This window comes from Nuphar pumila, chromosome 5, assembly GCF_984573655.1.
Source record: "Nuphar pumila chromosome 5, dmNupPumi1.hap1.1, whole genome shotgun sequence".
Taxonomy (NCBI): domain Eukaryota; kingdom Viridiplantae; phylum Streptophyta; class Magnoliopsida; order Nymphaeales; family Nymphaeaceae; genus Nuphar; species Nuphar pumila.
In genome coordinates this window covers 100,164,121-100,188,162 of record NC_143253.1, presented here as the reverse complement: position 1 = coordinate 100,188,162, position 24,042 = coordinate 100,164,121, and the positions used below count along the sequence as shown (strand labels likewise).

The window sequence follows — 24,042 nt, the reverse complement described above, 5'->3', positions numbered from 1 at the left end:
ACGATGGCGAGAGAGATGGAGTGACGGAAGAAGGAGGAGGTGAAGGAGAGAACTCGGGCGATGGGCGGGGAGCGACAGCTGTGTGCGAGGGCTGAAGCAGAAAGGGAAAGAAAGGGGCTCACATTAGAGTTTTATGGGGGAAATTAGCGATGGATTAGCGACGAAAACATTCTGTCTCAACATCCATTACAAATTAGCGATGACGTAGCGACGAAAAAATTATATCGCTAATCCGTCGTGAAGTTGCGACAGAGTTTGAGACGAAATGTTTTCATCGCTAATTAGCGATGGATTTTGAGATAGAATTTTCTATCGCTAATTGTGCAACTAATTCCAAATTTAGGGATGACTAGTTTTCTCTAGCTAATCCGTCGCAAATGGGAGACAAATTATTTCCGTTACTAATTAACATTTTTCTTGTAGTGATAGTTCTTTTTAAACCTTTTTGATGTCATGCATCTGGATTAGGGGTGTCAATTGCTCAAGTTTACCCAGACATGACCCAGATCAAATTCTACAGGGTCTGGGTATGGTGACAAATAAGAAGACCTAGGTCCAGACTTGAGAAATTCTGATTAATACACGGACATGGGTATAGTTTTGTGAAATTCCCGAGTTTCGATTAAGACCTACAATTTTTTAATATAAAATGATAAATAATATTATTTTACCGAGTATGGTCCGAGTTTGGTTCAAGGAGTTCTTATCGGGTCTGGGTATGATTTTTATTATAATAGAACCGATTAAATCCGGGTCCAGACTCAACACCATACCCGAAAATCTGATCCATGTATGGTTGCGCCTGGGTCCGACCCGTTGACACCATTGATCTGGATGGATAAAAGGGTGGGGCCTGGGCCTCCCACTGGTCAGGCGGGGGAGGGGAGGCAAGAGTCAAGAGTGAAGGGAATCCAGGGATAACCTTTCCCCCGTAAACACCTGGATGGTGTCTAGGGGTGGCAAAATCTGACCCGACCCGCCAACCCGCTTCTTAGCCAGGTTAGGGTTTGGCTTAAACGGGTTTGTGTTGTAAATGGGCCGACCTGCCTAACCTGTTTATTAAATGAGTCATGTTCATGTTAGGGGTACCGCCAACCCGTTTGATCCGTTTAATAAACGGGTTAGGCGGGAGGGTCATTTCTAAGAAAAGTGTAATTATTTATGTTTATCTTGATGATTGTAAGACAACTTGGTGGATATGTTTGTAACTTGTAAGACAATTATGTTGATGTTGTCTTTATGTTGAAGTTTTATGTTGATGTTGGTAGTGCAATTCCATATTGAGATTTGCGAAAAAAATTATAATATGTATTTTTTTTTGTGTTTCTAATTGTGTTATTCGGGTTAGACATGTTATTCAGGTTACTCGGGTTGGTTATCGTGTCTACGTTATCGGGTTGACCCGTTTAATAAACAGGTCGTCGTATTATGTAATCGTGTCGTATCGACCCGACCCGTTTATTAAATGGGTTAACTGTGTCATGTCGGGTTACTCGTTTAATAAATGGGTCGTGTTCGTGTTTGCCACATTCGACCCATTTAATAAACGAGTCATGTTCATGTTGAGGTATTCTGACCTGCCAACCCGTTAACCCGACCCACCATCCCGCCGACCCGACCCGATTGCCACCCCTAAATTGTAGGGGTGGCAATTGGGTCAGGTTGGCGGGTCGACCCGGTGGGTTGGCGGGTCAGCATACCTCAACCCGAACCTGACCCGTTTATTAAAATGGGTTGGTTGTGGCAAACACAAACCCGACCCGTTTATTAAACGGGTAACCCGACATGACCTGCCAACCCGTTTAATAAACGGGTTGGGTTGGGTAAACGGGTTTGCGGGTTGGCGGGTCGGGTTGGCAGGTTGGTGGGCGGGTTGACCCGTCCTCCTAACCAGTTTATTAAACGGGTCAGCCGGGTTGGCGGGTTAGCATACCCCTAACACGAATCCGACCCGTTTAATAAACGGGTTAGGCGGGTCGACCCGTTTATTAAACGGGTTAGTTTAAGCCCAACCCGAACCGCCTAAGAGGCGGGTTGGCGGGTCGTGTCAGGTTTTGCCACGCCTACTAAATTGGTGTCCCACAAATGACGTACAGGCTCAGTGGGCGCCACCCGTACACCCACTCCTCTCCCCCTTTCTTCGATCCCTTCCTTCTTTTCCCTCTGTATTTTATACCCATTTTCTTTCCGTCTTAGAGAGGGGAGAGAGAGAGAAAAGGAGATTTTTGGATCTGTGTGCGTTTTGTTACTCTGCTCCTCCTCCACTTCACAGAGATAAGGCCATAGTTTTTCAGGTAACTAATGACGAGAAACTGGGATGTCCTGTTTTTTGTTGGGTAATTTCCTTTTTTGTTTCCTTAGAAGTGCTTCGATGACATCTGCAAAATGGGATTTGGGTTTTTCCTGCCATTGTTTTTTCAACAGGGCAATGGAAATGCGTATTTGTTGGAAAGTTTTAAATGTTCTTGTTTTTTTTTTCTTTTTGGAAAATTTGATAAGGGTTACTGTTTCATCGAGTTTGGAACATTGGCATGTTGCACTTCTTGTGAGTGTTTGTATGATATTTCTGTCTCAAAGAAGATGGAGAAAAGTGAGAAAAAAGATGGATGGTTTCTCACGTTCTCTCTCTCTCAATTTTTAGTGTTGAACTTTTTGTTGGCTTGAAGAAATCCTTTTAACTTTTAAAAGGAACGAGTACTAGATTGTTTGTGTAACTTGTTGGAAACGAAGCAAAGTAGAAGATTTGAAGTTTAGCTCTTTCACTAGAAAGTTTTGCTTTTATTGTTCTTCTTTCATGGGCTAGCTGTTTCTTCTAATTTTTTAGTTACGAGAACACTGGGTATTGCTCAAATATGACATTGGATTTGTCGTGATGTTTAATTTATCTTGGTTTGTGATTTTGCGTGAAAATTTCTTGATTTGATGCGATATTTGATGAGGAGATTATTGGTAGTATTGTTTCTGAGAAATAGACTACTGGGGATTGGTAAAATCTTGTGCAGGTTGTGTTTTGTAATGATTCTTATATGAAGAAAATTTTATCTTGTTTTGGTACATTCCACGAGCATTTGAAATGCTTCTTTTATCTGCTTAAATGGCCAATAGGATTCTCTACAAATTTTTTTTATGGGCAAGCTGGGGTTAGGCAGACCCCCACAAGTTGTACATCGTACCATTGGGTTTTGAACTTGCAACGTCCCCAACACAAGATGACGTGCACAAACTGCTCCTACCACGCAAGCAGAGCCCCCGTTGGTGGTTTCTCTACAATTGCTCATTACGTACTTTTGACATTTTTAAGCTATCATATTGTGAAAGCAGGCAATCAACTTTGGTAGATTAAAAGCAATATATATGTGATGGTTGTGAAGGGTTTCTTTACCATTCCCGACTTTTAAGTATTTCTAATGTTTTTGATCCATCTTATTGAAGAGTAGGAATGGAACTGTGGTAACTTTGGAGCAATACATGTGAGGTTGTAAGTCAGTTTTAGGATGTCGAAGCATGCTCACCTTCCTCCTAGGTACCCATTTCAGGGTAGAGGGCTTGCTTTCCCAAGTGTGACTTCAGGCTCTTTGCTAAGCCAGAGGAGCGATGATTCAAGTGGGCACAATCGATCTCCATCACTAAGTGCAATCATAGAAGAACAACCATCATGGTTTGATGAATTTCTCACCGAATCTGAAACAAGTATTAGTAAGGCTGTCCATCGGCGCTCTGCTAGTGATTCTGTTGCACTTTCACAGCCCCATATGGCCCCTTCAAGGTCAAACTCATTGCAGGAGAGTGACAAGCTTATTCACAATAAGTTCGATGAGTTGGCAAAAGGATGTGTGAGCTATAGCGGGTTAGATTGTGATGGGGATGCATCGGCGTATGTGCAGTTGCTGACAATGAAACAGCAGAAACATAGTGAAGCTTCTTCCACTCTAGTGTCAGGTTGCATATATGGCCCTAACTCTCCTAGACTGAAACCTGGTTTTGCCCATCTGGAAGGTCAGTTATCATCAGAAGAGTATAACAGTGAGACCCTGTTTTCATGTTTGACTGAGAACATCTATTCCTGTGCCTCTGAAGTTTCTCATTCTGATGCAAAAGAAAATTCTAGTGGTGCTTTCACTAATCCAGACCCTGAAGCGAAGGGAGCTAAACGGTATATAGAAAACTCCTCTTCACTGATGTTGTGTTATTTTTATCATTTTATGTTATAATTTTGGAATGGTTCTCTAGATAAAAGAACATGTTGAAGTAGAGTAGGATGAGATTTCACTGTTGAACTGTGGGAATTTTCTATGTGCTTCACTGTGTACTTGTGCATATTACTAATTTATGAATTTATTCCCTGATATGATCTACTTGTGGGTTTGTTTCTCAGTCTGTTTTACATGACACATGATTCAACTATCAATTATTGTGCAGTGGTGACTGGTATAATGTGACAGCTTATCATAATTTTTAAAAGAATGTTCTGATATATATCACTTTTGGTGAATGAAAATAGATGCAAACCATTGAATATATGCTTGAATATGTTTATTCTGTCAGTTGCTCATAACAGTGAATCCTTGTCTAACACCTTGTTTTGTTTATATTATTGCCATGAATACTATCTATATCATTGTTGTGTCTCCTAAGTTATTATTTAATAATGTTTACTAGTTGAGGAAGCTGATATGGGAGGAGATGCATGAAGATGCAGGTTATCAAGAAGAGGAGATGCGGGAAAGAAAGTGGAGAGTAACACTAGAAATGCCTGCTACTGCTCTGCTTGAAGACCCACTTAGGAAAACCAATATCAGAAAGGGAGAGGCACCGCATTGCTCTTATGAGTGTGTCCATCTATTGTTAATTATGGGTGCTAATTTAAACTGGCTGGTGCAAGGCCATTTGTTTTGAATGCTCTCTTGCCTAGATGCCACCCATGCTAACTTGTCAAGCATGCTTCCTCCCTCCCTAGTGCTTGCTTGCTTATAGAATAATTTCCCATAGTGCAGAAAGTCGAGTCTAGCAAGTCTATCGCTGGGAAACTGCCTATGAAAATTGCATAAAAGGCCTTGATGAATAAATAGTTCCAAATACCATGTGACATTCATACATATATCCCATTGTGTTCATGTTGCCACATTCACGGCTAAGCATGAAGATCATGTAAGTGGCAAGCACTATCATCCTGAACCATGAACACAGGTCTCCTGAATAACAGTCGATATGATCTCAGGACAGAGAAGAGCATGCTAAAGTGCTAGTATGAGTATCATCACTTGAACCAACCATCCAAATTGCACTGAGTTTATTGTCTAGAGGTCATAGGTCCATTATCTGTTTGCAATTATATAAAGCCAGCATCATGTATGACTGAATGAACCTATTGTAAGATGTGTTGTTGACACCTTTGTGTTATTGGAAATGTGCTGTTGACATCGGTTTCCACTCATTACTTGAGTGCCTCATTGCCATGCCAGATCATCCGATGCCAACTTTGTCGGAGAAGTATGGAGCCTAATTTCTACCTTAATATAATTCTTTAATTTTTGCGGATCCAACTTTGTTGTAAGTTGGAGGGGGTTTTAGGGGGGCAGCGCCCCTCGAGGCAATTTTTTTTTGGAGAGTAGCTTTGTAATTTTACTCATAATAAATATTTTTTACCTTAACCTATTTTCTTGAGTGAAAAATAGTAAAAATGCACTTTTTTTTTACCTTAACCCACTTCTTTGGGTGAAAAAATGGTGTAAATGCACTCTTGACGAAATCATGAAAGCCCTCTCTCCGGTGCAAAGATCAGCCCTCAATATGGTCTCACAACTCCTAGGGTGCGTGGGAAACTCTCTAGTATGTTCTATACGAATAAGGGTTTCAACCTATGTCACATGGGTGCGGGTGCGGGGATGCGGCACTTCCAAAAAACCCGGTTGCGGGGCTGCGGCAGGGGCAAAAATGTAAAAAATATATATATATATATATATATAATTTTGAAGTTTTAACAATTTAACATTTAACAATTAACATTGTCATAATATCATTCATCATGCATGCAGCTGAACTCTTCCTTACTGAGTTACAGACAATGCAATATGTCTTGTGATGTAATGGAAGCAGGTTACTGGTCTATGTTCTTTTAGTGAGACGTGAATTATACCGGATTTTTACGCATATTGCTCTTTTCTACATCTATATATCTCTTTCAAATTGCAACAACCATCAAATCCAAGTCCCAAAAAACAATAATATAAGAAACAAAACAGCATCAAACCAATAGTGGAATTACCCCAAATAACTCCGGCGGGTATCTATAAAATCTCACTTGCCCTGTTTCTTACCTTCCGGTGCTTATAAGGTTTACACAAATATTAAAAGCAATCTCGAAAACTATAAAACCATATACACGATCACTTGGTTCTAGCAGGGGAGCCCAAAAGAAAAAAAAATCTTCACATTGTCATCAAGATTAAAGTTTCAAAAATGCTAACATGGTGATTTGGGTAATCGTGTATATGCACATAAGCAACAAATCAGCAGTGATGAGTTCCAATTTGTTGAAGAAAACAATGTTTGAAGAGGAAAAAAGGGTACGTTGAGAGAGAGAACATCTCGGATAACTAGCCGATAGTCGACAGCGATAGCGAGGAAGCGCAAATCAGGAGAGAAGCAACAAGGGCCGATTTGTTTGTAAGAATCTGTGAATTCCATGTGAAGAAACAACGGGGTTTCTTCAGATATGCGATTTCCGAACCACCCAACTCAGCATTACTGAGATGTTGGTGAGCGAGATGTCAATGCTGATCTTATTTTGAAAATCACTCCTCTCCTCTCCTCTCCCGAGCCCCTCCCCTGCCAAAAGCAGAGGGAGCAAGGGGGGCTCAGCCCCTCCCCTGCCGACCCAACAAGAGAGTGAGAGGGGGGGGGGGGGTGGGGGCTCGGCCCCTCCCCTGAAATCAAAAGGAGTAGGGTGGGGGGCTCGACCCCTTTCCTGCCGAAAATAGGGAGGGCCTCAGTCCCTCTCCTACCGAAAACAAAGGGAGCAGGGGGGGCTCAGCCCCTCCCTTGTAGACCCAACAAGAGAGTGAGAGGGGGGGCTCGACCCCTCCCCCGCCGAAAACATAGGGAGTAGGGGGGCTCAGCCCCTCCCCTGCCGACCCAACAAGAGAGTGAGAGGGGGGAGGGGCTCGACCCCTCCCCTGTCGTCCCAACAAGAGAGCAAGAGGGGGGGCTCGCCCCCTCCCCTGCCGAAAACAGAGGGAGCAGGGGGGGCTCAGCCCCTCCCCTGTCGACCCAACAAGAGAGCGAGAGGGGGGGGGGGGGGCTCGGCCCCTCCCCTACCGAACCACCTTTAGAGCGAGAGGGCGCAGGGGGGGGGCTCGACCCCTTCCCCTGCCGACCCAACAAGAGAAAGAGAGGGCGTAGGGGGGGGCTCGGCCCCTCCCCTGCCGACATAAGCAGAGAGCGAGAGGGACGTACCTGCGACGAGGGAGAGGAGGAGTTTAGGAAGTGGCGTCGGGAGGAGAGGGCTCGAGCTGAGCTGCGCGGGAGAGGAGATGAGTGATTTAGGCAATTTTTTTTTTTGCTCTAATCACTCCTTTTCATCAGTTTTTTTTTTAACGTCCGAAATGTGGACGAACACAACCCTGGGTGCGTTGACCGCACCCAGGGTCGTGTTGACAGCACCCGGTGCCGCACCCGCACGCGCACTCGCGTCGACGCGGGTGCGGCACCTGCTTTGCCGAGTCCCTGTTACTTAGCTTTCAACCCTCAAAAGCTCTTTAAAACCCAAAAGTATAAAAACATGGTTTTGCCTATTTTTAAGTCTGCAGGCACCGCATCGCACGATACGACACCGCATCGCACGATACGACACCGCATCGCACGATACAACACCGCATCGCACGATACGACACCGCATCGTACGATACATGTGATACACCTACGATACATACCCATATCGGGATATGGGTCTCTATCATATCGATCTCTTGCATATATAAGAAACGTATCGTATATGTATCGTACAATACAGTGCCATATCGTAACCACACATTTTTCTGATGCAATTCCTTATGGCTATTTAGTACTGAAACTGAGATGTATATCCAAGAAATATTGCATTGTTTATTTTTTCTTTTTTGGCTACTCGCCCATCTAATTTTGCTGCATCATTTTGCTAAGGTGTCTGTGTGATGAAGTTTTTTAATGTATCAAGTAATTATGACATGTCCTTACCAGCATATTTTAGGTAAATTTGAGAAATACAAGCAAGGTTCATCTCTCCTGTGCGCTTAGTAATTGTCAAACTATATTGAAGTTTTCTCTCATGTTTAAAACCATAGATGTGAGTGTGATTGTTTTGAGTTCCAATAAAAATAATTGGAAAATGTGATCGCTGTTACAAATTTTCAGGGATAAACAGAAGATTTTTTCTTATGTGTTTTTGGTAGTGACTGAGTTAGATTTACCGGGGAGAAACTTAAATATGAATCAGTATTTGTTCATTTTTTGAGAAAACCCAGGAGTCAAGTGCATTCTTGAACATTTCTGATTTTTTCCCCTCTTATTGGTTCATAATTTTCTGCTACATCATTTTGATCTGAGGTATTGATGCTCATAGTGAAACCAGTGATATAGGATGCTGTTGCATATTAGTGGAAAATCTGATTTTGTATTGCATAAATATACCCTTTGTATGAGATATTGTTGTTAAAATGTATCTTTATATATATATATATATTTATTCTGTATATTACATCAATACCCGATAGGGGTATTTTTGTAATTTCACTAGTTGTTTTTAGAAAACAACTATTTTCAGATTTTGTTAAAATGTATTTTTCTTTTTTATTTTTTTCATTTATTTTTTGTATTTTTTATATCACAAAAGGGGCTCCAACCATAGAGTCGTTGGAGCCCCCAACGGTCACAAATGTGACCGTTGGGGGCTCCCAACGACTCCATGGGAGCCCCCTTTTGGGCTCTCCTTTTGAGGCATTTTGCCTCCCCTTCTCTCCTCTCCCTTTTGTATAAATAGGGGTGATCCCCTTGTATGTAATTCATTCTTGAGAGCTCTCTCTTCTCAATAAAAGGCTTTTTATATTGTTGCCTTCTTTAAGGCTTGTGCTTGGATTGTCCCTTTGTGGACTTGTGATATTGTCTCTTTTTCATTGTTGTGAGTGCTTGTATGCACTCTTTATATTTCCGCAATATCTCATTACATGGTATCAGAGCCACTCGATTCTTGAAGGAAAAGTGTGGTTCGTGTATTTCATATTTAGTGGATATCTTCTCACTTCTTGGCATCATCATGGAGACAAAGATTGACCTATCTTTCAAGCTCAATGGAAAGAACTATATGATGTGGGCATCGGCAATGAAAAATAATCTCAAAGGAAAGAAGCTTTGGGGTTTTGTCATGGGTACCGTTCCGGAACCTAAGCTTATGCCCACAAAGATGGAAGAAGGTCAAGAAAAGGCTCTTGAAGGAGATGCTCGCCTCAAGGCCATTGAAAGTCATCAAAAGGAAGTGGAAGATTGGGAAAGCAATCATGCAAAAATCCTTGCGTGGTTTATGAACAATGTGGAGCTTAAGGTATGTGCTAATATAGCTAAATTTCATAGAGCCAATGAGGCTTGGTCCTTTATGAAGGGTATGTATACCCAAAAGGATCTTGCAAGGGCTTATTTCTTGCAAGAAAAGATTAGAACCACCGAGCAAGGTGATTCTAGCATTCAAGACTATTATAGTGCTTTAAACCCACTATGGGATGAATTGGCTCTCTTGGAGCCAAAATGGGTTTTTATGGAAGATATTGATTTAAGGCAAAAACAAATGGAACAAGCGCGATTGTTCCAATTTCTTTTTGGGCTACGTCCCGAATTTGAGCAAGTGAGATCTTCACTTCTCCATAGATCTATTTTTCCTCCTATTGAGGATGCTATTGCCGAAATCACTCAAGAGGAGACAAGGCTTGGCATGAGTAAGCATGTCGATGAAGTCCTTGCCGTATCAAAACCGGGTAATAATGTTAGAACCTATAAACCTCCTCATTTTGGGAAACAAGGAAACTACAATGGAGGAAGAAAAATGATTGTTTGCCATTATTGCAATGAGCCGGGTCACATTAGACCCACTTGTCCAAAGCTTATTGGAACCTTCAAGCCTAAAGTGGCTTCTCTTGAGGAAACCACCACCAAAGAAGATGAAGGCAAGAACAATGACATCAAAGAAACTCTTGGACAAATATCCATGGCTCTCTAACAAATGCTAAAGGTTTCTTCCTCCACATCGGGTGCGGGTATCGCTTCATCATCTTCACCCGGTACGTATTCTTGGATCCTTGACTCCGGAGCTTCCTTTCATATGACCCCTCATGAGGATGCACTTGTTGATGTTTGCACCAATTCAAAGGACTCTTGTGTTTCTACGGCCGATGGAACCTTTTTAAAAATTTCAAGTATTGGCTCTTTTAAAGATGCACAAAATTTTTTTGTTCCAAAAGTAAGAGTTGTTCCCAAACTAAATTTAAACCTATTTTCGGTTTCTCAAATTGCCGACCATGGATGTGAAATATCTTTCTCATCTAATGGTTGCTTTGTGCAGGATCTCCGGTCCGGGAAGCGGATTGGGCAAGGCCATAGAAAGGGAGACCTCTATTATATGGACCATCTTGATCTCCCTACAAACTTTTTTTGTTCTTATGTCCAAGAGAAAAGCATGGAAACTTGGCATAAAAGACTTGGTCATCCAAGTTATTCTAAAATGTATCTCTTTCCTTTTGGAAACAAATTTTGTAAGGAAAAAGAAATTAATTGCAAAGATTGCATTTTTGGAAAAATGAAGTCTACTCCATTTCCAAATAGAACTTTTCTTTCATCAAGGCCTTTTGAATTGGTGCATTCGGATGTGTGGGGGCCCTCTCCGGTTATGTCTAAAGGGGGTTATTCATATTATGTTACGTTTATTGATGACTTTACTCGGTATGTTTGGATTTATTTCCTTAGTCATAAATCAGAAGTTTTTGCTTTCTTTAAAGATTTTCATAAAAAAGTTCAAAATCAATTTCAAAGTAACATATCCATGTTAAGATCCGATTCCGGTGGCGAGTACTTATCTCATGAATTCCAAAACTATTTAACCCAAAATGACATTTGCCATCAAAAGTCATGTCCTAGGACTCCCCAACAAAATGGCCTAGCGGAAAGGAAACATAGGCACATTATAGAAACCACTAGAACATTACTTATTTCTAGAAATATTCCAAAGAAGTTTTGGGCCGAAGCCGTTCTAACCTCAACCTATCTAATCAATAGAATGCCCTCTTCTAAGTTAAAAAATGTTTCTCCCTATGAAAAACTCTTTAAATTTTCACCCGATTTCAATCGTCTTCGTATTTTTGGTTGCAAATGTTTTGTCCTATTACATAAAAGAGATAAGTTATCTCCAAAAGCAATTGAATGTGTTTTTTTAGGATATGGTGAAAATAAAAAAGGGTATAGATGTTATGATTTTAAGAATGATAAACTATATATTTCAAAAGATGTAACATTTCTAGAAGAAGAAAACGGTTTTGATAAACTAGAAGAAACAAATGAAATTGACTACATATTCTTATATGATCTTATTGATGACATACAAGAAGATTTTCTTGAAAACATTGATCATTCTCATGAGGTATCCCCTCTTGACATAACTCCCTCAAATGATAGTGATTTGAATATAAATGTTCATGATAGTAATACCAATATAAATGTTTACTCAAGAAGAAATCAAGAAAATCCTATTAGTGCCCTCGAAAAATACTCTCAAATTTCGGAATCCACTGAGGAACCACAAGTTAGGCATTCTTCTAGAATATCAATACCCCCAAATAGGTTTGTATCCTATGATTCCTTAACTCCCAACTATCGGGCATGTTTGATAACCCTACATTCTTATTTTGAACCAACACACTATAATCAAGCTAAATCGATACCTCATTGGGTTGAAGCAATGCAAGTTGAACTTAATGCATTAAAAAAGGCCAATACTTGGGAAATAGTTACTCTACCCTCACACAAAAAACCTATTGGTTGTCGCTGGGTCTTCAAAGTTAAAACAAAAAGCGATGGCTCTTTAGAACGATATAAAGCTAGATTAGTGGCTAAGGGATACTCCCAAGAATATGGCATTGATTACGAAGAAACATTCGCTCCCGTAGCTCGAATGACTAGTGTCAGGACCTTAATAGCTGTTGCATCAACCAAAAAATGGCCTATTTATCAACTTGACGTAAAAAATGCCTTTTTAAATGGAAGTTTAAGTGAAGAAGTTTATATGGACCCGCCACTCGGAATAAATATTAAACAAGGTCAAACTCTTCGGCTTTTGAAGGCATTGTATGGCCTTAAACAAGCGCCTAAGGCTTGGTATGATCGTTTCAGTGATATCATGATAAAGTTAGGATTTCACTCTTGTTATACTGACACTGCTCTTTTTGTTAAACATGCAGGTTCTAGTATCGTAATATTGTTGCTTTATGTTGATGATATGATTATCACTGGGAATGATCAAAATAGTATTATTGATGTTAAAAATATGTTAAAAAATAATTTTGATATGTCTGACTTAGGATTTCTCAGATATTTTCTTGGAATTGAAGTTGCACATTCTCCTAGAGGATATATTTTGTCACAGATGAAGCTTGCTGCGGATATATGTTCTAAGTCTGGGATTTCTGATGATAAGAAAGTAGAGACTCCCGAGGTTATTAATGTCAAATTGTGGTTGGAGGATGGGGTTCTTCTGGAAGATCCCACACCTTACAGACAACTCATTGGGTCTCTTACCTATTTAACCATCACCAGACCAAATATCACTCATGCGGTTCACTCTGTTAGCCAATTTCAGCATGCTTCTACAACTGTGCATATGAGTGCCGTTCTCCGAATCATCCGCTACATTCGGAATACCATCAATAAAGGGCTATTTCTATCCTCCTCTTCTTCCTTGAATCTTCTTGCTTATACTGATGCAGAGGTAATCCCAATGATCGAGTCTCAACTACTGGTTTTTGTGTTTTTTTAGGAGACTCTTTGATTGCCTAGCGATGCAAGAAGCAGCAGAAAGTTTCACTATCATCCACTGAAGCTGAGTACCGGGCTATGGCAACCACGACAATGGGACTTGTATGGCTTCGCAGTTTGCTTAAAGACATGGAAGTTGATATTACCGAAGCCTCAAAGCTATGTTGCGACAACAAGAGTGCCATCTATATTGCGAGCAATCATACTTTTCATGAGCGTACAAAACATATCGAAATGGATTGCTACTATGTTCGTGACGAATTCTTGCGAGAAACTATTGCTCTTCCCTATGTCACTTCAGAATATCAGTTGGCGGACTTCTTCACTAAAGCTCTTCCGGCTCCTCGCTTCATGTTTCTTCTTGGCAAACTTTCCGTCATTTCCCCGTAAAGTTTGAGGGGGGGTGTTAAAATGTATCTTTATATATATATATATTCTGTATATTACATCAATACCCGATAGGGGTATTTTTGTAATTTCACTAGTTGTTTTAGAAAACAACTATTTTCAGATTTTGTTAAAATGTATTTTTCTTTTTTATTTTTTTCATTTATTTTTTTGTATTTTTTATATCACAAAAGGGGCTCCAACCATAGAGTCGTTGGAGCCCCCAACGGTCACAAATGTGACCGTTGGGGGCTCCCAACAACTCCATGGGAGCCCCCTTTTGGGCTCTCCTTTTGAGGCATTTTGCCTCCCCTTCTCTCCTCTCCCTTTTGTATAAATAGGGGTGATCCCCTTGTATGTAATTCATTCTTGAGAGCTCTCTCTCTTCTCAATAAGAGGCTTTTTATATTGTTGCCTTCTTTAAGGCTTGTGCTTGTATTGTCCCTTTGTGGACTTGTGATATTGTCTCTTTTTCATTGTTGTAAGTGCTTGTATGCACTCTTTATATTTCCGCAATATCTCATTACAATTGTTTCCTTAAGGCCTCTGTGTAATCCACTGTGCTATTACTATCAGTAGATGTTGGAAAAATATAATGAAATGCTCCCCACCATGCTAGGTTTCAAAATTCTATTGTTATTTGAAATTATTCGAATGCATCATGTCTTGAGAAACTTCAAGAATTATTTCTGATGAGATAAATTTGTTGAATATGCCCCCTTTAGTGCGGGTTTAATAATTTTTTGAGAGTAGTCACTGCATTATCCAAAAACAAAGCATCAAGCTGGTATGATAATGTATTTCCTAGATATGGGAAATTCTTATTTTGAACATATAGTTTTTTATTATTGGGAACTGAATGTGCTTGAGCAAAAGTTCTATGTATCATTCGTCATGTGCTATTTTGCCCTATGCTTTGGTTCCTTGTAGAAACTCTGGCCAACGATCTAGGGTTCGTAAGCTTCAGTACATTGCAGAACTGGAAGGAACAGTAGATGCATTTCAGGTGACAGTTTGTTCAATCTAACGGTTATCTAATTGTTTTGCAAAAAATTGGTTACAATGTCTGAATCTTGTTTTTTTGCTGCTGTGCTTCAGACACTGGAGTCAATGTTGGCAGCCAAGGTTGCCTTCCTTTCTCAGCAGCACATTATACTGGAAGTTGAGAACAATGCGCTGAAGCAGAAGATAGCATGCCTTGTAAAAGAGAAAATGATCAAGGATGGTGAGACTCATAAGCTCTAGTATTCTATCTTCCAAGTGTTTAGAGGGTTATAACTTATAAATGATCTTATATTTCAAAAATAGCACTGTTCTCATTGTGGGTACTGGATTTCTCATTTTTCTTTACTCCCATAGCTTCACCGAGTATCAAATGATGAAAATGATGTCATTTTGTTTTCTAATTGATTAAAGTATTCTTAATAAGCAAAATCCCATTAAATATTTTGATTTCATCAAATAGAATTTATAAGTCTTTAAGAGAATTTGTTATGGAAATCAGGTGTCAAAAGATTGGCTTATGATTCACTGAAACTGAAAAGGGGATTGCTCTTTATAGCTAAATACACATTCTTTATATATTTAAAAAGGACTAACTTCGAAAATTTCTGATCTGTTTTCAAAATCTTTATTCCCCCTCTTCCTTCTAAAGATTTGGAATGCTTCTATCAGATGTGAGAAAAGCTGTCATTTCTGACTTTTAAGTTTGATTCGTTCTGTTTTTCATGCATCATTTGCCTTCTTTTGGTTTGCAAATTTCCACTTTGGTGTTTAGGCCAATGCCAGACATTGAAGAGCGAAATTGAAAGGCTGAAAATGGTATTCAAAAGTCGCTCAAAAAATAGAAGGTTTTCCTCAGATCTGCACAGAGCAGCAGGTGCCCCAGAGCTCAGTTGGCAGATGTTGGACATGAGAAAGCTCAGTCTTGGCGGGCATTCGATTTCTTTAGCTAATAGTTACACAAGTTGATAGAGGCTGCAAAATCTCGAGATCTGCGCATGCATCCTGTCATCCAGGTTTGCCGTCAGCTTTACAAGCTAAGCAAAAAAAATTCCCCGAGTAAACTAGGATGGCTTTTCTCTTCCCTAGGGACGATTTCCGGTTCTTTCTCGCTCTCGCTCTCGCTCTCGCTCTCTCTCTCGTATACAAACATGCACACATATTGTTGTAAATCATCTTATATTAAAGTGCAATGGGACGCTGGATGTATCCCCTTGTCCTCAGCCATCCATGTGACATAGCTTATGGATTTCAATAACTAGATCAAGCTGGTTATTAGACTTCAATGATGGAATGATTTATTGCATTTTAGGGGAAATCAGTACCCAATTTAGACTTTTCGTAGTTTTGAGATTTGCATGCATGTGTACAGGTGCACATATGTTGCATGCACACACACACACACACGTGCAGAGATGAATGGTTTTGAAGTGATCTAAGAATTTGGAGTTTGACACTTTAGAATTTAATAGGGGTTAAGTTGCATATTCCTGTTAGAATTGGAAAATTGTACAAACATACGCCTAGCTTTGGCCTATTTACAAATGGGTGCTTAACTTTTGAAATATTACAAATTCCCACCTGAGTTACCAAAATAATTCTCAAAGACCTGCCTCCTTAACTCAGGTGGGTTTACCATGGTCAAAGGTAGGTTAAACTTACTTAATTATCCTTCCCATTTCTTTTACTATTTGGGATGGTTTTGTAAGCCCTCGTTAAGGCCTAAAGGGTTTCTTTCCCCACCCACCTGAACTGCCATGACCAATCCGCTTGAGCTCGCCTCTCACGTCTCTGGTTGCCAGATAAACAATGGAAGCAAAGGCTGGAGGTTTACAACGTGGTGTGTTTCCCCCACCATCTCTCTCTCTCTTTATATATATATATATATATATATATATATATATATATATATACCATTCTTCCTCTATCTATCCTCTCTTTTCCTCTCCTGATAGAGGGTTTTTCTCTTTTATTTCGCTCTCTGTGTCTCTCTCTCATCACCCTAATTTTACTACCATCAATCATCATTTGCATTCCTTTGGCACCACCATTGTCACCATTTGTGTATTCTTCTCTCCAACCGTCTCACGATTATGCCATTCTGGCCCTCAGAAAAAATGGGTGAAAATTAAAGGAAGATGGCTTGACCTCATGTAAATATGTTAATTTACATAGGACCACACGATAAACCTAAAGAGCAATTTGAGGGTAGTTTCGCTATTAATGATTTAGAGCAACCTCTGGTTGTTCCACCAGCAGGAGAGGCGAGCTCAGGCAATGGGTAATGGAGTTTCAGGCAGGTGGGGAGAGAAACCTCATTTTTTAGTAGAGGGTCTGAAAAACCATCTCAGTGGTAAAAGGAATGGAGGGTAACTACGTAATTTATTAAGTCTAACCAAAATTTGACAATGGTAAACCTACCTGAGTTACGGGAGGCGCGGGTCTTTGAGAATTATTTTGATAACTCAGGCAATAATTTGTAATAGTTCAAAAGTTAAATTGTAAACAGGACAAAATTTAGGCTTGGTTTTGTAAAATTTTCATAGAATTGAAAATATTGGTTTAATTTTTACAAAACTTCTAGTTCAGTTGTTTTTATTAGTCCGGTTTAGCTGATCTTTTTAAATCTGGTTGCAAGATGGGCTGAAGTTTTGGCATGAAGGCAAAGCCTAAAGTGAAACCTATGTGTACGATGACTTTTTCTGTGGGTCCTGATAGCATCCTTAATCCTCTCAGTTCATCGCCTCACAGTTTAGGGTTGTCGCTTTTCCTTGTTCATGCCCCTCCATCTTTTTGCCCTCAAGGCATAACTATGGAAATGGAAAAAGTGGCAATAGTTTTTGTTTAGATATCTCTAATGTAAATAAATGATAGCTTTGTGTTACGCTTCAAAATCTTAATTCAAAAATTTATCAAAATTATTATTTTTTTTAACTTTAAACAACAAAAAACAATAATTTTTATGTAAGGGTTAAATGATTTTAGAGTAGGTTACAAGTGTGATTCATTTACAAAAAACCAAACCATTCATATGAATTATATAACATTTTTCATAAAATATGTTAGATGGAGAGAATAAAGTTGGTGTTTAACAAGTACTTAAGATCAAAATAATTATTATAACAAAACCTAAGTCTAGCCATGGATCCTTAGAAGTCCTAGTTCTCGATGCTTCCACTGTATCTCGTCATTCACTATTCAGCATGTCATTTACCTGAAATCCCTTTAAAGAGTCAAACTCGTGAAAGCCTAGCAAATTATAACATTAAAATCATAATGATAGAATGCAGTTATTCAAAAACAATATAATTCATTCAACTTATGAATATTCAACAATAACATTTAAATCATGCTCATAATCATTTTGAATTATCAAGGCATATTTTCAGTATAATCTTTGTGAGTAAAGAGGTCTTTGTTTCATTTATTACCATTCACCTTCGACATGTGGGAGGCGACGATCACAAAAAGCTATGACATCTCGAAGGTATATTATTTTCATAAATTGTAATTTACTCGGGTTTCTAACTGAAGCTGACCAAGAACAGACGGTCAACGACCAAGAAGAAAACCCTACTATGACATAACATTCAGTATAGTGCATTTAAGATTAAATGCAGTAGTTGGAGATCTATCACTTAGAATATTTTTGATAGCCTCGATCTTTTAACTTACGAATGACCAAAGACCAATAGAAACGCCATTGCTCCCATAAAATTATAATAGAAGGTTATTTGAAGTTATACTCTTTACCTTTTCCAAGGTAAGTGAAACACTTAATGCGTTATTGAGTTTGTTAAATTAAGGCTTGTTCATTATTATACCGATACCTGCTATACCTAGGCATTTCAGGGATCATCAGCCTAAGTACTTCTCTAGGGTATGAACAAATCTCAAGCTTTTATAACACATTTATTATGCTTGAGTGTCTAAACCGAATGAGCATCTCACTTGTGAAGGTGATAACTAGTATTAATTATGTGTGTATGTTTTTATTCCATAAATGAAAGTGCCTTATGCCTCCAACTGGGTTCATAGCAACCCCTTGCTCCTCAAGATTGATTGATTGTACATGTATGACAATGCACATCTTACAGTACCATAACACACACACCATAATTATTATTTTATAAATTAGTTTCTTGAACCGTATGCTCTAACATAATCTATAGATATTTCATGCATAACATCTAACTTTTCAGAAGGTAGCATCATATGCGCAATTCACAAGTAAACATACATTTAAAATTATGTTGGTGCATTTCACACGTAAATTTTTATGAACTATCATGCATGCGAACCATCTTACATAAAATATCATTGAAAAGTATGTATGTGAACTAGCCTATGTAAAATATCATTAAAAAATATACATATGAACTATCATACATAAATTATCATTGAAAAACATGCATATGAACTATCTTACATAAAATATATTTAAAAAGCATGAATGAGAACTATCCTACATAAAATATTATTGAGAAGCATGTATGTGAACTATTATAGGTAAAAATATATTTAAAAAGCATACATGCAAACTATCTTTTACGTACTTTGGTACATACATATTTTTCAAGTCATTTTACGTATTTCTAATATGGTAAATACACACACACACACACACACACACACACACATATATATATATAATGCTATTTTTCATAGAATTTTGTATACACATAAATATTTTAATATTAAATTTTTTATGTATAAAGACATAAAAATCTCTACCTTATAATCTGTGCAATTTTCGAGAAGCAATTTTTTTTGAAAATACCAATAGAGATTTTCCTTCTAAAGTATGCGATGTGGATCATGCTTGCCAATGATTTGAATGTGGGTAAGTACTAGCGTGTGCCTCAGTCCTTGCGCCGCCATGTATGCAGATAAAAGTGTGTCTCATCACCGAGCGGTCCGAAGCTCATAGAAGAGGAGCAGCGCACGTAGGGTCCATCACACCCACGTGGGTCCAACGGTTAGCAACAAAGGAGCCATGGGTTTAGATGATCTCCTTATGGATGCAGTTGAAATGAAACTAAGGAATCACCGGGTGTTACCCACAGGTTACTCCACTTAACTCGACAGAATGATGAAGGTAGAAGAATAGAAGGCTAACATAAAGAGAGCAAAATTGAGATGGCGCTAATGCAAAAGGAGGGTGCACATGCAAGGAATGGACTGCGGCTGCCTCACATGCAAATGGTGAAAAAATAGCAGCAAGTGCGACAAATGCAGTCTGTGTCTTGTGATCAAATGACCCTGTTTGGACATCTGTAGAAGGCTGATCACGAATGATCTCTCCAAGGCATTAAGTTTGTCAAATTCATCTTACAGATGAGAGCACACCCACGAGATTGCGTTGGAAGAGGTGATAGGGTTTGATCATGGTATTGATATAAAGTTAGTCACTTGCCAACTTGCAAATTACTACAGTACAATCTATCGGTTGTGATCAAACTGCCATGTTGGGGACGTTTGCAGATAACGACCCTCATATAGGATCTTCAATTTGTAAGTTGCTTATGACGATTCTCATGTTTTAGACGACTTACACCAAATCATGCTAACAGGAGGTGTTGGGGTGTGTGGCCATTATCCACACATCTTGGCATATCCACGAACAGAGCCCGTTTGTGGACATGCTTGGGCAGTTTTGAAAATTGTTTTAAAAAAGAAACCTTTATCTCTAACTGTTTGTTTTTGCCCATTTCAACAACCTTTCGCTGAGCTTATCTGCAAAAGCTGAGCCAAAGGGAAACCGAGAGATGCAATCTATAAATTGAGACATGCTCAGCAATCATGGGTGTGTGAAAAAACCTAAAGTGAGCCTCTCGAAGCAAACCTTGAAACTTTAACCTATCTTCTTCTCCTTCTTGACCTACTCTCTCTTCTACTGCGTGATTCTGGAGGATACAACATTAGTGCTTCTGCTGCGCCATTCAACAATGGTATCAGAGCAGGTTGAGATCCTTGGAGTCTGTCGCTTCCTTCTTCTTCTTTTGCCTATCGAAACCTGCAAGGAAAGCATGACAGGTTAGTCGGGCTTCAGGAAGCCCTCTGTTTTTTCTATGACTGCAAATCTACATAGACACATGATTTTTTTTTAATGCATTTTCGCTTGAGGGACTCTAAGATCAGAGACCCTTCTCTGATTTGTATTGTGTCTATATGTCTGAAAGCATGTAGTAATCATACATGTTGTGTTCTGTGTTCGTGTGTTCTGTGTTGCTAACATAGTAGAGAAAATTAGGACTCCCTCATTTTTATAAACAAACAAGAGGTCCGTTCAAACTACCAGGTAGTTATTAAACCACCCATATATACCAGTGGGGTTTGAATTTGCCACGTCCCATTGCATGGTGACTTGCACAATCTGCTACTACCAGATAATAAGAGCCCCCATTTGGCCTGTTCTGTGTTGCGTTTTTCTCTACATCTGTAGCAACTTATAGTAAGAATACGAGTTTAAAGAAAATAAAAAAAAGAAAATAAAAAAAGGGGAAGAAAAACAATCTTCTGTCACCATTTTTTTTCGTCGACCACTGTTACTTTATCAGCGGCCCCGACCTTTGACCGACTTTTACTGTTCTCACTCTCTCTCCTTGCCTGAAACTGTGACCGATAGGGAAGATATCCACCAGCATTCCTGAAAAGGCAAACAAAACAAACATAATACCAAAAAAACTCATATGAGAAAACCCCAGAAAAAGGAAAGCACCGAAATTTGATCGTCCAACTACCGTTTTGGTTTGGGTCTTTTCCCAGAGATAGATCTGAGCTTGGAGTACTGACCCAAACACTCGGTGGAGCTTCCCATTGGAACCCCTGACCGAAAACTTGACAGAGGAGTTTGTCTTCTCCGACGAACGTTCGAGAGAAGAGAGAGAAAGTTGATTAAAAAACAAACTTTTCAATCGACTTTAGGGTATTTATATCCTGTGGTGCGAAAAGACCTTACTTCCCCTCTGTTTTGCGGGTTATTCAAAAATGCATTTATAATTCTTAAAAATTTAACCCACATACCTTTTTTTTTTAATTGCTAAAAGAGGTTTGCGTGCTGTGAAATTTATTGAAAATTTAGGTTTTTGCCTGAAATTCCATTATGAGGCCTGAGAAGGTTTAAATTTTTCAGAGACGGGGTTTTCTGTTTTAGTCTTAATATTTCTTCAGAATTCTGGCTAAAGACCTCTTATTTTTTATTGACTCTTATTTTCTCAGCGTAACATTTTATAGGCTGAAACTGATTCCTGTTTTACTATTTTGTTTCCTAAATAATAATAATAATAAAACTAATAGTAATACTAATAATAAAAAAAAATAAATTGCTATAAATTAAAATAAAATATATAAAACTAAAAAGGATGACCAGCCGTGTGTGCTTCTGAGCTTGCCAAAACTAATAAGTTAAATGGAACAAACTTTTCAATCGAAAAAAAGAGAATACCTTTAGCTCTTACACTTATGGGTTTGGAATACGTACTACACAAACAAATAGAAAATCCCAAAGAAATAGGGTCAAAAGAGGAGAAAGAAAAATATGAAAAGTATCTAAGAGATGATCTTATGGCTAGAACAATTATGCTAACATATATGGATGATGACCTGATTAGAGTCTTTGAAGACTATAAAACAACTAATAAAATGATGAAAGCAATTAGGTCTAAATATGACACTACATCCGAAGTACATGTTCAACTTCTATTAAACATACAACTCATATAAGATGAAAGAATTAGACAATATAGTAGATCATGTAAACCGTATGCTGGTCATGAAAAAAGACTTAGCAATAGCTGAAAACGTGATACCTGACAAGATGCAAATCTCAACAATTTTGAATAGTCTGTTTGTATCTTGCATAATGGTAACCACAACACTTAGGCTGAATACTAAAAGTCTAAACCTTAATGAGTTACCTCTCCAACTGGCGATAGAACAAGAACACATGGTCAATGACAAAAAGTCAGAAGTAATGATAGCCCAAGATGTCCCATCAAACAATCAAGTACCCTTTAAAAGAAAAAACAATAACTTTAAAGAAGAAAAAAACATGTTCAATAAAGGACAAGAAACCAACTTTAGAAGGCCTCAAAGAAATATACCCCAAGTAAAATGCTTCAAATGTAAAAAGATGAGACACATCCAGAGAAATTGCACAACAAAGACCTTCAACAAGAGCAATGAACAACATGAGAAGCAAAACAACAAAAGAAGACCTGATAATAAAGAAGTTGTCTGCGTGGTGTGAGAATGTCTCTTTGCAAACGAGAAACTCTCAGGATGGTGGGTTGATTCTGGTGCAACCTGACACATAGCCAAGACCACAAATGGATCTGTAAACATGAAAGAACTAGGTCCAGGAGAACACAAGGTGTACATGGGAAATAATACCCACTGTGATGTACATGGAATTGGGTCTTATAGACTTAATGTAGGTGAAACAAGTGTTCTTAATGAAGTTCTTTATGTACCTTCGATGAGGAAAAACTTAGTATATGTCCCGACATTGACTGGAAAAGGGCTTGAAGTTAGATTCATTCTTGGGAAAGTCACAATAGGTAAACATAGTAGAGTCCTATTTGAAGGAACATTTGTCAAAGAACATTGTAAGTTTAAGCTGTGTGATAATAAACAATCAATTTTTGCTTATATTGATTGTGTCTTTAACATTGATGTAAATGCATGGCATAAAAGACTTGGACATATAAGCATAAAGAAAATAAAAAATTTAGTACAAGGAATAATTCCTACACTCAATAAATCACACTTTGAAAAATATAAAACTTGTATATATGGAAAGATGACTAGGAAACCTTTTCCACCAAATGTTGTACGTGCTAAAAAATTATTAGAAATAATTCATACTAATATTTATGAACCATTCAGAGTCCAAAATCACAATGGAATGTTATATTTTATAACATTTATTGATGATTTCTCAAGATACAATTACATATACCTGATTAAACATAAATCAGCAGCTCTTGAGAAATTTAAAGAATTTAAAAGCAAAGTTGAAAGGCAACTTGAAAGATATATTAAAATAATTAGGTCAGACAGGGGAGGCAAATACACTTTGAATGAGTTTAATGAATTCTGTGAAGATCTTGGCATTAACACGCAAAGAACCATGCCAAGAACACCACAACAAAATGGTGTTGCAGAGAGCTGCAATAGAACCCTCTTGAACATGGTTAGGACCATGTTGGCAGGAGCACAATTACCCAAAGTTGTTGGGGTGAAGCTATAAATACAACAATGTATACCCTGAATAGAGTGCCCTGCAAAGCTGTTCCAACAACTTCGTATGAAAGCTGCACTGATATGAAACCATATATGAGCTATCTTAGGAGATGGGGATATATAGAACATGCTAAGATCTTGGATTCAACTATGGATAAGTTGGACAATAAATCTGTTAGAGGTATTTTTATCGGATATCCTAAAGGATGAAAAGGCTACATGTTATACCACGAAAGGTTGAGACTGATTGAGAGTAGAGATGTTGAGTTCCTAGAATGACTCAACAATGAATCCAGTGATCCTATTGACACTACAAGAAAATCTCTAATTAGCGATGAAAATTTATGACATATTTTTTTC

The 24,042-nt window shown here is 38.6% G+C and overlaps 1 protein-coding gene across 2 annotated transcripts; it reads left to right on the top strand.

Moving 5' to 3' along the window:
• Positions 1 to 2,164: 2,164 nt before the first annotated feature.
• On the top strand, positions 2,165 to 15,722 carry LOC149837916 (uncharacterized protein At4g06598-like). Of its 2 annotated transcripts, none has more exons than XM_090007532.1 (5): positions 2,165 to 2,294; positions 3,438 to 4,153; positions 14,365 to 14,440; positions 14,533 to 14,659; positions 15,212 to 15,722. In XM_090007532.1, exons 2-5 carry the CDS (start codon positions 3,495 to 3,497, stop codon positions 15,403 to 15,405), a joined length of 1,056 nt encoding a protein of 351 aa, XP_089863658.1. In that variant the 5' UTR covers positions 2,165 to 2,294; positions 3,438 to 3,494; the 3' UTR covers positions 15,406 to 15,722. The 2 variants fall into 2 exon arrangements, with proteins under 2 accessions (XP_089863658.1, XP_089863659.1); XM_090007533.1 differs by having other exon boundaries at positions 2,201 to 2,294; positions 3,433 to 4,153.
• The last annotated feature ends 8,320 nt before the right edge of the window (positions 15,723 to 24,042 follow it).